At 44.1% G+C, this 12444-nt stretch overlaps 1 protein-coding gene across 2 annotated transcripts in view; it reads right to left on the reverse strand.

Annotated features, from left to right (window-relative positions):
* Positions 1 to 506: 506 nt before the first annotated feature.
* The window catches only part of LOC106572522 (inactive dipeptidyl peptidase 10), a 34552-nt gene continuing 22614 nt past the window's right edge, over positions 507 to 12444 (reverse strand). The window contains exons 11-26 of one of the 2 annotated variants that reach the window (XM_014146759.2): positions 11965 to 12088; positions 11313 to 11354; positions 11084 to 11188; positions 9415 to 9506; positions 5847 to 5894; positions 4737 to 4855; positions 4547 to 4594; positions 4193 to 4291; positions 3096 to 3162; positions 2640 to 2834; positions 2483 to 2537; positions 2240 to 2339; positions 2088 to 2146; positions 1926 to 1998; positions 1549 to 1781; positions 507 to 1473 (exon numbers count right to left, since the gene is read on the reverse strand). In XM_014146759.2, the coding sequence (XP_014002234.1) occupies positions 1564 to 1781; positions 1926 to 1998; positions 2088 to 2146; positions 2240 to 2339; positions 2483 to 2537; positions 2640 to 2834; positions 3096 to 3162; positions 4193 to 4291; positions 4547 to 4594; positions 4737 to 4855; positions 5847 to 5894; positions 9415 to 9506; positions 11084 to 11188; positions 11313 to 11354; positions 11965 to 12088 (1444 nt within the window). In that variant the 3' untranslated portion in view covers positions 507 to 1473; positions 1549 to 1563. Of the gene's footprint in view, positions 1782 to 1925; positions 1999 to 2087; positions 2147 to 2239; positions 2340 to 2482; positions 2538 to 2639; positions 2835 to 3095; positions 3163 to 4192; positions 4292 to 4546; positions 4595 to 4736; positions 4856 to 5846; positions 5895 to 9414; positions 9507 to 11083; positions 11189 to 11312; positions 11355 to 11964; positions 12089 to 12444 lie in introns of both variants that reach the window. The other variant, XM_014146758.2, reaches the window with a different exon arrangement.

Raw genomic sequence — 12444 nt, forward strand, 5'->3', positions numbered from 1 at the left:
ACATTTACTCCTGAGGTGCTGTCCTGTTGCACCCTCTACAACCACTGTGATTATTATTATTTGACCCTGCTGGTCATCTATGAACTTTTGAACATCTTGCCTATGTACTGTTATAATCTCCACCCGGCACAGCCAGAAGAGGACTGGCCACCCCTCAGAGCCTGGTTCCGCTCTAGGTTTCTTCCTAGGTTCCTGCCTTTCTAGGGAGTTTTTCCTAGCCACCGTGCTTATACATCTGTATTGCTTGCTGTTTGGCGTTTTAGGCTGGGTTTCTGTATAGTACTATGTGACATCGGCTGATGTAAAAAGGGCTTTATTTGACTAATTGATTGACTTTCACTTGAGTAACTTTCTATTAAAGTATGAGAATTGGGTACTTTTTCCACCACTGGCCATATTGCACTTATCCAATTCTTGCCAAATCTATTGGGTCTGACTGTTGGGGTCTAGGTTAAAAACACCTGGTACCAACGAGACCGGTTCAAGAAATTATACTTGACACAACAGACAGTTATTCATTCACTATTTCAATGCTGATACTTTGGCCGAGGCTCCACTTGTCCTCTCCAAAGCAGCCAGTGATGGAACACACACACAACAATATTTCTGTAAAACAAGGAATTGATTCTTTATCGTAAAGGATTTAGTAAAATAAAAAAAGGAAACATGTCAAGTTGGCTATTCAATTGCAAACAGACTACATGCAGTGCACCATAGATGTTCCACAACTTTGATTGGGAGTCCACGTTACTGGGGGAGATGTATAATTGTCAGTGAGGTGTTAAACTATTGCAGTACACATGAACAAAGTATGCGTGACTATCAAAGGAAATTCATTCAAGAAAACAAACAAAAACATAACTACTGAAATATACTTCTAACAAATGTGCTTCATATTATAGTTTGTTGGGTTTGTTCATTCTTATTATATCCATCCAAAGTTACCAAATACAACATGGAACTGTTGAAAATAATCATGCAAGAGGCATGGAAAATACAGTCTATAACTTCTGCAAGTCTGGATACATCTCTGAATTGACATGGTGAATACACTTGTAAATATACCATGTATTTGGCACATTAAGAGTGACACTAAGTCCATACCATATATGTGTTGCATAACAGCATAGCAGGCTGATTTTAGCTGTAATAAATTAAGCAAAGTTAAGATATGCAGGATAACGAAACATAGAAGAATGCATTGTAAACCACTCCGCTTCATGCTGCCATTACGACATGCATGTTCAGGCTATTTTGTAAACTTGAAGAAGAATCAACATTTGGCCTGGCCATGGTCACTTCTTGGATAATTGATCCACACAGTGTAAACAAATCAGGGACAACACAATTCAAACAGTACAAACAATGTTGGGAAGAAATTGTATATTTCCAAAGTTGCTGTGAACTGATAACAGTAGGCTGTGATCTGATATTCTTGGTCCACACTCCCGTGTTCTTGTGTCTAGTCAGTGGCTGTGGGAAGAGACTAGTGTTTAGTAGTAGTCTGACTTTGAGTAGTCGTCACTTCTCAGTATGTTTCTCCAGTACCAGAGGTGGGATTACTCAGTCATCCTCCTCATCTGGCTCCTCTATGGAGGCCAGGAGGGGGTTGTGTCTCAGGCAGGTCTGGAGGTAGTGCACCAAGGTCCGTTGGGAATGCTGGATGCTGCGACGCTCCTTCAGGATGTGGCCCTCGTCTGGGTACAGCTGCAGGGAGTAGTTGGCCTCCACCTTCACCAAGCGGCTCAGGAGCTCTGCACTGTGCTGGAAGTGGACCCGTGCTGCGTCACCCAAAGCCAAAAAAACACACACATAAGACATAAACAAACACATACAAGTTATTATTAATAAGTTCAGCAGTTGAATTGCATATTGATAAAAAAAAGTGGACAAATGTAGCTGTTAAAATCATAGCCAAATCTCACCGTCTGCAGTCCCATGCAGTAAGAGGAAATTCTCGTCTTTAAGCTTGTGAACATCTTCCAATACAGATGCCGTCTGAGGAGACAAAACAGAAAGCCCTTACAATAACCTATTGCCTTATACTTCCTACCATGCATGTTTACACAAGGTATGAGGATCCTCACCAGGTAAGTGTGCTCCTCCTTTCCTGGGAGACCTAGATACCTCTCTGAGAAGGCAGCACCTATACATGAAAGCAAAATAGATTACTGTTATTGGTTTCCTTTTCAACATAGGCTCTTGTGTGTTTTTTCACTATTGTATAGTCTTCACTTACTGTAGAGTTTGAAATCTGTTATGGGAGCCACAGCGGCTGCACATTTAAACAGCTGATCAGTCGCAGCTAGCATCTTGAGGGATAAATAACCACCAAATGCCTGTAAGGAAAGACACAAGTGCCATTAAACAGAGAGACTTTATAATATATGCTTTTGCAACATTTTACTTTTGAAACTCATGTGATCACGTGGTCGTGGCCAGAATATAGGTTAATTGTTGCCATAGTAAACATAATAGTAACCTTGCCATACAGGGCAATCCGCCGATCGTCAATGTAAGGCAATTGCATCAACCACCTGTGGAGAAAAAACTAAATAGGTCATACATTTATTTATGGTTAATTTCTACAATATGCCAACAAAATGTCATGGCCAATAATAAAACTGTAGAAAACTAACTCTACGACTCCTAGTTGATCTTTGACTCTGAGGGAGCTGAGCTTGCGGGGATCCACACTGCTGATCTTCTGCCCCCGGCCGACCCCACTCCTTCCATCCACCCAGGCTAACGCCATGTCATGTGTGCTCGCGAGCACCTCAGGCCATCCCATAGTAAACTCCTCCGTCACCGACTGACTGCCTGGAACTCCGTCCCTGCATGACAACAGGAGGAACGGGGTCAGCTGGTTTTGCCTGAAATTTCAACTGGAGGGACTGAGCAAAGGGCAAAAGTTAAACAACTAAGCTGTGGTTCAGCCTGCTGGTAAACTATGGGGAAATCAATGTCTGTTAAAAGTTACGTAACAGGCCGTAAAACTGTAAAAGTGAATCCTTGATATAGGCTCACATTAAGAGGCTTCATACAATGGCATAAACATGTTATAACACCATTGATCAGCTGTGTTTATAACTTACACAATGATGAGTAGAGGGAGAAGGTGGGCCTCATAACCCTGGGGCAGAGACAGCTTCAGGTGTAGATCTAAAGGAAAACGAACAGAGGGCCCACACTCAGTCTCAGATAAGATATACAGAGATATACACTGAACCAGAGCTCATCAGTATTCTCCCCCTGAAACACCTGTGGGCACCAAACTAAAGCACCAGTAAATGAGCTCCCCTGAGTCCTATGGGTGTCACTTAAACAAAGAGTTAACGGTAGCTCATTGAGAATGTGTAGGCCTACAGTTGACACCCACACACACACAAAGCACACATACAAGTGCGCACGCACACACACTTTGTTCTCCTCCCAAAGGGAGAGTATGAATCATGCTCTCGCTACCATGGAGACCTAATCGCTAAATGAAACAATTACTTTCTTGATGGGTATGCTGCTATATTGAGCTTGTTATTTACATGCCTGGCCAAGTGGAACCAGTCTGTTCTGTGTCTGTTTGAACCTAAAGCAGTCTCTGTTTTGTGACTGTTTGAACCTAAAGCAGTCTCTGTTTTGTGACTGTTTGAACCTAAAGCAGTCTCTGTTCTGTGTCTGTTTGAACCTAAAGCAGTCTCTGTTCTGTGTCTGTTTGAACCTAAAGCAGTCTCTGTTCTGTGTCTGTTTGAACCTAAAGCAGTCTCTGTTCTGTGTCTGTTTGAACCTAAAGCAGTCTCTGTTCTGTGTCTGTTTGAACCTAAAGCAGTCTCTGTTCTGTGTCTGTTTGAACCTAAAGCAGTCTCTGTTCTGTGTCTGTTTGAACCTAAAGCAGTCTCTGTTCTGTGTCTGCTTGAACCTAAAGCAGTCTCTGTTCTGTGTCTGTTTGAACCTAAAGCAGTCTCTGTTCTGTGTCTGTTTGAACCTAAAGCAGTCTCTGTTCTGTGTCTGCTTGAACCTAAAGCAGTCTCTGTTCTGTGTCTGTTTGAACCTAAAGCAGTCTCTGTTCTGTGTCTGTTTGAACCTAAAGCTGTCTCTGTTTTGTGACTGAAGTGAATGTAAAATGATGTCAGTGAATGTTAATTATCATTTTAGACTGCTCTGTGTGTGTGGGCCCAGGGTGGTTTCACACACTTACCATGGTTGTCAGCTGCGAGGGTCTTGAAGACAGTCTCTGGGAGTCTCTTCCCTTCTAGGGTCTCAGAGAGAGGTGTGTTGTCCTCCAGAACTATGTATCCTAAAGGAGATCAAACAAAATACATTTACATAGTCTATTCACGGTCATGCAGCTATCCGCCTCCTTTCCGAATTCCAATAACTGTCTGAAACTGCTCAAAATTCTTCTCAACATTATATTTTCGTTTGCCCATATTGCCCTCTACTGGCCATTGTTGAAAGTGTCTGATGGTAAAAAGTGGAGAAGGTTCGCGATTCAGATTCAGAGATTCAGATTCAGAGTGTTTAATAGATTAGTCAGACAAACCAGACTCACTGGAGGGGTCCTTCGTGTTGTGTACTGTCACCTTGGGGACTCCGGGGCCTAGGGAAACATGGGCCAAAGAGATAGAAAAAGTATACATATTTGATTATTGTTAAAATGCTGTTTTAATTCAAGCAGTAGGGTGTGTGCGTGTGGTGTGTGAGCGTGTCTGCGTTTGAGTGCGTGTGTACAGAGCTCCTACCTAGGCAATAAAGTGTGAAATATGTCTGATTGGGGCTGAACACTGCTTTGAAAAAGCTACAGTCATCTAGAAGGTTGCAGGTCAGACACTGGCGTTGGAAGATCCCTTCAAAGTCCGCACTGAAAGAGAGGAAGACAACAGAGTTACCAAACACACCTTAAAGAATAGTGGATGAGGAAGGTTTGGGTCTGAAACTATTTGGCTGTCCCAATCAATACATTAAGGTTGTAAATTACACCTTAATAAACAAATAATACAATGATAGCTATGCTAAAATACATTACTGAGTTGACTCCTCAAACACAAATAGGACTGACTTCTCAAACACAAATAGGACTGACTTCTCAAACAAGAATTGGATTCGTAAAGGGTGAAAAAAAGGCAACTATTTAAATAAAACCACTATCTCGACCTCTCATCTCCAAGGGAAGTACCAAAAAAGAATGCACAGAAAATCTCCTTTAAACCCGACACCAATCTCTCCCTCTACTCTATCATCTGGTGAGGCCAAAAGCAGACTAATAAAAAAACACAATATTAAACATATTAGGCGAATGACTGGGGGGCTGAGCACATTAATCACAGGTCGTGGATCAGTTTTTATGTCTGTGTCCCAAATGGCACCCTATTCCCTATATACTGTAGGGCAATATAGGGAAAAAGGTGCCATTTGGGACGCTGTCGTTACATCCCAGTGACTCATCCTCTAGCACAGCACCATCCCATCCACTGCGTTGGCTTGGTCCCCTCTGATTAACATGTTAGGTGGTCTGCCTGGAGCGCCCTTCGAGAGGAACGGCTTCGGCTGCTGGAAAATTGAACCCTTCAGCTCACGCCTCACTTCTCTGACCATCTACCTTCTCATGAAACCAGAAAATTGTTGAGCCACCATTCCTTTGACTTGAATTTGAAGTAGATAGTTTTGTTTCATTGGCTGATAAACTAATATTTTCATCTTAAAATTCGGAAATTACATTCAGTAAAAAAAAGGTATGTTTCAGTAACTAAAATGTTTTGATTTGGGAGATAAAAAAGAACATTTTACTTCATCAGTCAAAGTCTACGAAGGATGAAATTCTGGATAAAGTAGTTTTGACAGGATGGCCTCACCTGTACAGGTGTCTGCTTTGTCTGGATTCTTCTGTGCTGAGGAAGTAGCTGCAAACAGAGAGGACATAATGATGCAGGCAATTGAAGACATTCAATCAACTCCCACCTTCCAGGACCGCTGAATGTGGAGATACACTACATGACCAAAAGTATGTGGACACCTGCTTGTCAAACATCTCATTCCAAAACCATGGTCATTAATATGGAGTTGGTCCCCCTTTGCTGCTATAACAACCTCCACTCTTCTGGGAAGGCTTTCCACTAGCTGGTGGAACATTGCTGATGGGACTTGCTTCCATTCAGCTACAAGAGCATTAGTGAGGTCGGACACTGATGTTGGGCGATTAGGCCTGGCTCGCAGATGGCGTCCCAATTCATCCCAAAGGTGTTCGTTCGGGTTGAGGTCAGGGCTCAGTCAAGTTATTCCACACCGATCTCAACAAACCATTTCTGTATGGACCTTGCTTTGTGCATCGAGGCATTGTCATCCTGAAACAGGAAAGGGCCTTCCCCAAACTGTTGCCACAAAGTTGGAAGCACAGAATCGTCTAGAATGTCATTGTATGCTGTAGTGTTGAGATTTATCTTCACTGGAACTAAGGGGCCTAGGCAGAACCATGAAAAACAGCCTCCGACAATTATTTATCCTCCACCAAACTTTACAGTTGGCACTATGCATTCGGGCAGGTAGCATTCTCCTGGCATCCGCCAAACCCAGATTTGTCTGTCGGATTGCCAGATGGTGAAGCGTGATTAATCACTCCAGAGAACGCGTTTCCACTGTTCCAGAGTCCAGTGGTGGCAAGCTTTACACCACTCCAGCCGATGCTTGGAATTCCGCATGGTGATCTTAGGCTTGTATGCGGCTACTCGGCCATGGAAACCCATTTCATGAAGCTCCCGACGAACAGTTATTGTGGTGACGTTGCTTCCAGAGGCAGTTTGGAACTTGGTAGTGAGTGTTGCAACCGAGGACAGACAATTCTTACGCACTACGCGCTTCAGCACTCGGCAGTCCCGTTCTGTGAGCTTGTGTGGCTCACACAGCTTCACAATAACAGCATTTACAGTTGACCGGGGCAGCTCTAGCAGGGCAGAAATTTGACAAACTGACTTGTTGGAAAGGTAGCATCCTATGACGGTGCCACGTTGAAAGTCACTGAGCTCTTCAGTAAGGCCATTCTACTGCTAATGTGTGTCTATGGAGATTGCATGGCGGTGTGCTAGAGTTTATACACCTGTCAGCAACAGGTGGAGCTGAAAGAACTGAATCCACTAATTTGAAAGGGTGTCCACATACTTTTGTATAAATAGTATATGTTAGTTAGTCCATATAGACACTATGATATCTATGATTTATTTACACACTTCACTCAACACATTCATGGCATTAGTTGATTCTCAGACAATTTCAATAAGGCTGAATTACAGAACTTTTCCAGTGATTTGAGTTTGACTCCATTGTCTATACAGCAACATTTGTATGAAAGCTGTGCTATATGAGCGTCTTGCTTGGAGGCAAACAGCCGTGCCAGCCACCACATGGCAATTGGGACTGTCTGCATCCATCCGGTTCCCGTCATGCTCTGTGACGATGATTCTGCCACACACACACACACACACACACACACACACACACACACACACACACACACACACACACACACACACACACACACACACACACACACACACACACACACACACACACCACACACCACACAACTCAATTTGTCTAAGAATGAAGGACTTGTGACTGGCCTGCTCAGTCTATGACCATCTAATCATGTCTTGTTCAGTTTCAGCTGACTTGCCCTGAGCAACGTCAGATATTTTTTAAGTGAATACTACATTGCCTCTTTAAGTTAAGGATCAAGGGCTAGTTATTTTAAAAGGCAATAATACCTTTATGTGTTTTTGTGTCTAAATCATCGTTCTACAACAGTAGCCTACTTGTCATTTCTGCTAATCATATCAACACACACAGTTGCTCTCCACATAGCATCACATGCAGAGGCTCTCCACATAGCATCACACACAGAGGCTCTCCACATAGCATCATACACAGAGGCTCTCCACATAGCATCACACACAGAGGCTCTCTATATAGCATCACACACAGAGGCTCTCTATATAGCATCACACACAGAGACTCTCTATATAGCATCACACGCAGAGGCTCTCCACATAGCATCACATGCAGAGGCTCTCCACATAGCATCACATGCAGAGGCTCTCCACATAGCATCACACGCAGAGGCTCTCCACATAGCATCACATGCAGAGGCTCTCCACATAGCATCACATGCAGAGGCTCTCTATATAGCATCACACACAGAGGCTCTCTATATAGCATCACACACAGAGGCTCTCTATATAGCATCACACACAGAGGCTCTCTATATAGCATCACACACAAGAGGCTCTCTATATAGCATCACACACAGAGGCTCTCCACATAGCATCACACACAGAGGCTCTCTATATAGCATCACACACAGAGACTCTCCACAATGCATCACACACAGAGGCTCTCCACATAGCATCACACACAGAGGCTCTCCACATAGCATCACACACAGATGCTATCTATGTAGCATCACACAAAGAGGCTCTCTATATAGCATCACACACAGAGACTCTCCACATAGCATCACACACAGAGGCTCTCTATGTAGCATCACACACAGAGGCTCTCTATGTAGCATCACACAAAGAGGCTCTTTATATAGCATCACACAAAGAGGCTCTTTATATAGCATCACACGCAGAGGCTCTTTATATAGCATCACACGCAGAGGCTCTCTATATAGCATCACACAAAGAGGCTCTTTATATAGCATCACATGCAGAGGCTCTCTATATAGCATCACACACAGAGGCTCTTTATATAGCATCACACACAGAGGCTCTCTATATAGCATCACACACAGAGGCTCTCTATATAGCATCACACACAGAGGCTCTCTATATAGCATCACACGCGGAGGCTCTCTATGTAGCATCACACAAAGAGGCTCTTTATATAGCATCACACACAGAGGCTCTTTATATAGCATCACACAAAGAGGCTCTTTATATAGCATCACACGCAGAGGCTCTCTATATAGCATCACACAAATAGGCTCTTTATATAGCATCACGTGCAGAGGCTCTCTATATAGCATCACACACAGAGGCTCTTTATATAGCATCACACACAGAGGCTCTCTATATAGCATCACACACAGAGGCTCTCTATATAGCATCACACACAGAGGCTCTCTATGTAGCATCACACACAGAGGCTCTCTATATAGCATCACACACAGAGGCTCTCTATATAGCATCACACGCAGAGGCTCTTTATATAGCATCACACACAGAGGCTCTTTATATAGCATCACACAAAGAGGCTCTTTATATAGCATCACACACAGAGGCTCTCTATATAGCATCACACACAGAGGCTCTCTATGTAGCATCACAAGCAGAGGCTCTCTATATAGCATCACACACAGAGGCTCTCTATATAGCATCACATGCAGAGGCTCTCTATATAGCATCACATGCAGAGGCTCTCACATACATTTTCCTATTGTCCTCATCCAGGGCACACAGCACAGTGACATCCCAGTTCCCGGACGTCAGAAAGCGAGGAGGGACAGAGGGGATGGCAGGCTGTGTCACATAGAATGAGAGAGAAAAAGAGGGGGATGAATACAGAAACAGACAGACTGCCAGTGGAATGCAGAGTCATCCAGAGAAAGATGTAATAAGATGTGAAGGGCCTCCCGAGTGGTGCAGAGGTCTAAGGTACTGCATCACAGTGCTAGCTGTGCCACTAGAGATCCTGGTTCGAGTCCAGGCTCTGTCGCAGCCGGCCGCGACCGGGAGACCCATGGGGCGGCGCACAATTGGCCCAGCGTCGTCCGGGTTAGGGAAGGGCTGGCAGGGATGTCCTTGTCGCATCATGTTCTAGCGACTCCTGTGGCGGGCCGGGTTCAATGCACGCTGACAGGGTCACCAGGTGCACTGTGTTTCCTCCGACACATTGGTGTGGCTGGCTTCCGGGTTAATTAAGTGGGCCATGTGTCAAGAAGCAGTGCAGCCTGGCCGGTCGTGTTTCGGAGGATGTATGGCTCTCAACCTTCGCCTCTCCCGAGTCCGTACGGGAGTTGCAGCGATGAGACAAGACTGCAACTACCAATTGGATACCACGAAAAAGGGGTAAAAGCAAAAAAAAAAAAAAGATGTGAAGAGAGTAACCGACAGATACAGAGAGGGAGATGCAGATAAGAACATTGTCACGGAAACAGAGCTATTCAGATACAGTCACAGATACCTAAAATAATCACTGCCAAGACTTCAGCTCTCTGATATTAAGATCTGTATAATCACATATTGTTTTATGCCACCCTGCTCTATGTTCGCTACATACTTCAGTCTGAGACTACCATCGTTGAAGTCATTTGTGGTGACGTCATTTTGACGTCACCACAAACTAATCAGAGTACCAAATCTAATGACGAATTTTCAAAACGCCCACGTGTGTTCTAGCTCTGGCCCAACCCATCGGTTCCTGTGACCAATCAGAAAGGTTAGAATATCTTCCGAGTGACACAGCAGTCTAAGGCACTGCATCGCAGTGCTAGTGGCGTCACTACAGATCCAGGTTTGATCCCAGGCTGTGTCGCAGGCGGCCATGACCGAGAGACTCATGAGGCGGAGCACAATTGGCCCAGCGTTGTCCAGGTTAGCTGGCATGTCCTTGTCCCATCACGCTCTAGCGACTCCTGTGGCGGGCCGGGCACATGCATGCTGACACAGTCGCCAGTTGGACAGTGTTTTCTCCGACACATTGGTGTGGCTGGCTCCCGGGTTAAGCAAGCGGTGTGTCTAGAAGTTGTGCGGCTTGGCAGGGTTGTGTTTCGGAGGACACGTGGCTCTCAACCTTCACCTCTCCCGAGTTGCTTGCGATGGGACTAGACTGTAACTACCAATTGGATATCACGAAATTGGGGAAATAATGGGGTAAAAACTAAAAATATAATATGTTTGTGTTCTAGAAATTGTTAGGGAGGTACTTAGATCCACACTCATTGTAGAGAAGAAACAAACGCCAGTGGGCGTGGCAGAGCAAGGAGTTTGGGTAGCCAGGCAAACCCTGACCCTATTGAAGACTTAACAAGCAGTCTGGCATTAAACCATTGGAGGATGACACAGGGGTATAAAAGTTTGAGTGTCCTCACACTGACCTGGGCTGGCAGACTGGCAATGTGGCGGAACTCCCCACGGGCACCCTGCTTGGCTGGCAACGTCAAATAAAACCAAGAGCCATCAGATGAAAACAATGGCACCTCCTGTTGGACAAATGAGACAGGCATGGTCAACAATACCAATCCAGGAAATATCACAGGCCAATACGACTGGATCAGTATACCAGTTTCAATTAGTAGCAGCTTTTGTGAAATGAGAAATGCCTACCTGTCGTTGGTTTTGCATTAAGTCCATGACCATTGTGTGTTTCTGTGGATTTGATATGGAGATACGAAATAAAGAAAACGTTTCAGCATAATTAAACAGCCAAAGTTAATATTGTAATTAATCCATAAGGACTGGCTGGAGAGAGAGGTGGCAAATAAATGCTGCAGCGGATCATTGGAAATGTATCACAAGCAGTATAATTGACCTTATTTAAGCTGGAAGGGAGAGAATGACATCTTAAAGGAAAAGGTTGGTATTTGTTTCATTAGTCCATTGTTGATTTAGTCCCAAAATGTTCTGCTTGTCAGCAATCTAGTGTTCAAGATATGCAAGTTTCAAAATACAGAAAGCAATTTGCATCATATGATGCTGCGTTTTGCATCATACGGGGATGATTTCTGTATTTTTTTTAAAGTGACATATGTTGAAAACTTGAGTGCTGACAAGCAAAACATTTTGGGACTATGTCAACAATTGACTAATTAAACAAATACCAAAAAATAGTTTTTGGGCGGAGTTTTCCTTTAAGGAAATCAATCCAAACACCCCAGTGTATAGCTTATGGGATGGAAATGCTATAAAAGTAATGCATGGCAGAGAGAAGAGTCAGGACACCCATTGGATTACTGTGGAGTAACCTTTGACCTCTCACCTTTGAGCATGCCCCAGTGGTGGCCTCACACACACAGAGCTCTGATTGGTTCTGGGCCCGGTTCAACCAACGTACCGCCAACTGAGTGCTGCTGATCCATGTAACCATGGAGATGTAGCGGTCTCTAGGGAGACATTTAGGGAAAAAGACAGAAAGTCTCTTGGATGGCACAACACAGATGTAAAGGGGATTTTCTAGGTGAAACAAATAGGAGAGCAGTCGTTGGTAAAGGCAATCAAAAATGAATCTGGTTTAATACAAGTTGCAACAGGGAGACAACCTCCAGCATGGGAGCATAGAAACACAACAAGCCGTCTCTGAGCAGGCCCATATATCCTAATCACATATGTTCTGTAAACACATAACAAAAGACATAACACAAGGTAGTAAACCACACAGTCTCACACAATACAATAATAACCAGTGTATCCTCTGAACTGGCTCCTTTAAAGCCAATGTATGCTTGATCCAAAAATGTGG

Source organism: Salmo salar, chromosome ssa15, assembly GCF_905237065.1.
Source record: "Salmo salar chromosome ssa15, Ssal_v3.1, whole genome shotgun sequence".
Classification (NCBI taxonomy): domain Eukaryota; kingdom Metazoa; phylum Chordata; class Actinopteri; order Salmoniformes; family Salmonidae; genus Salmo; species Salmo salar.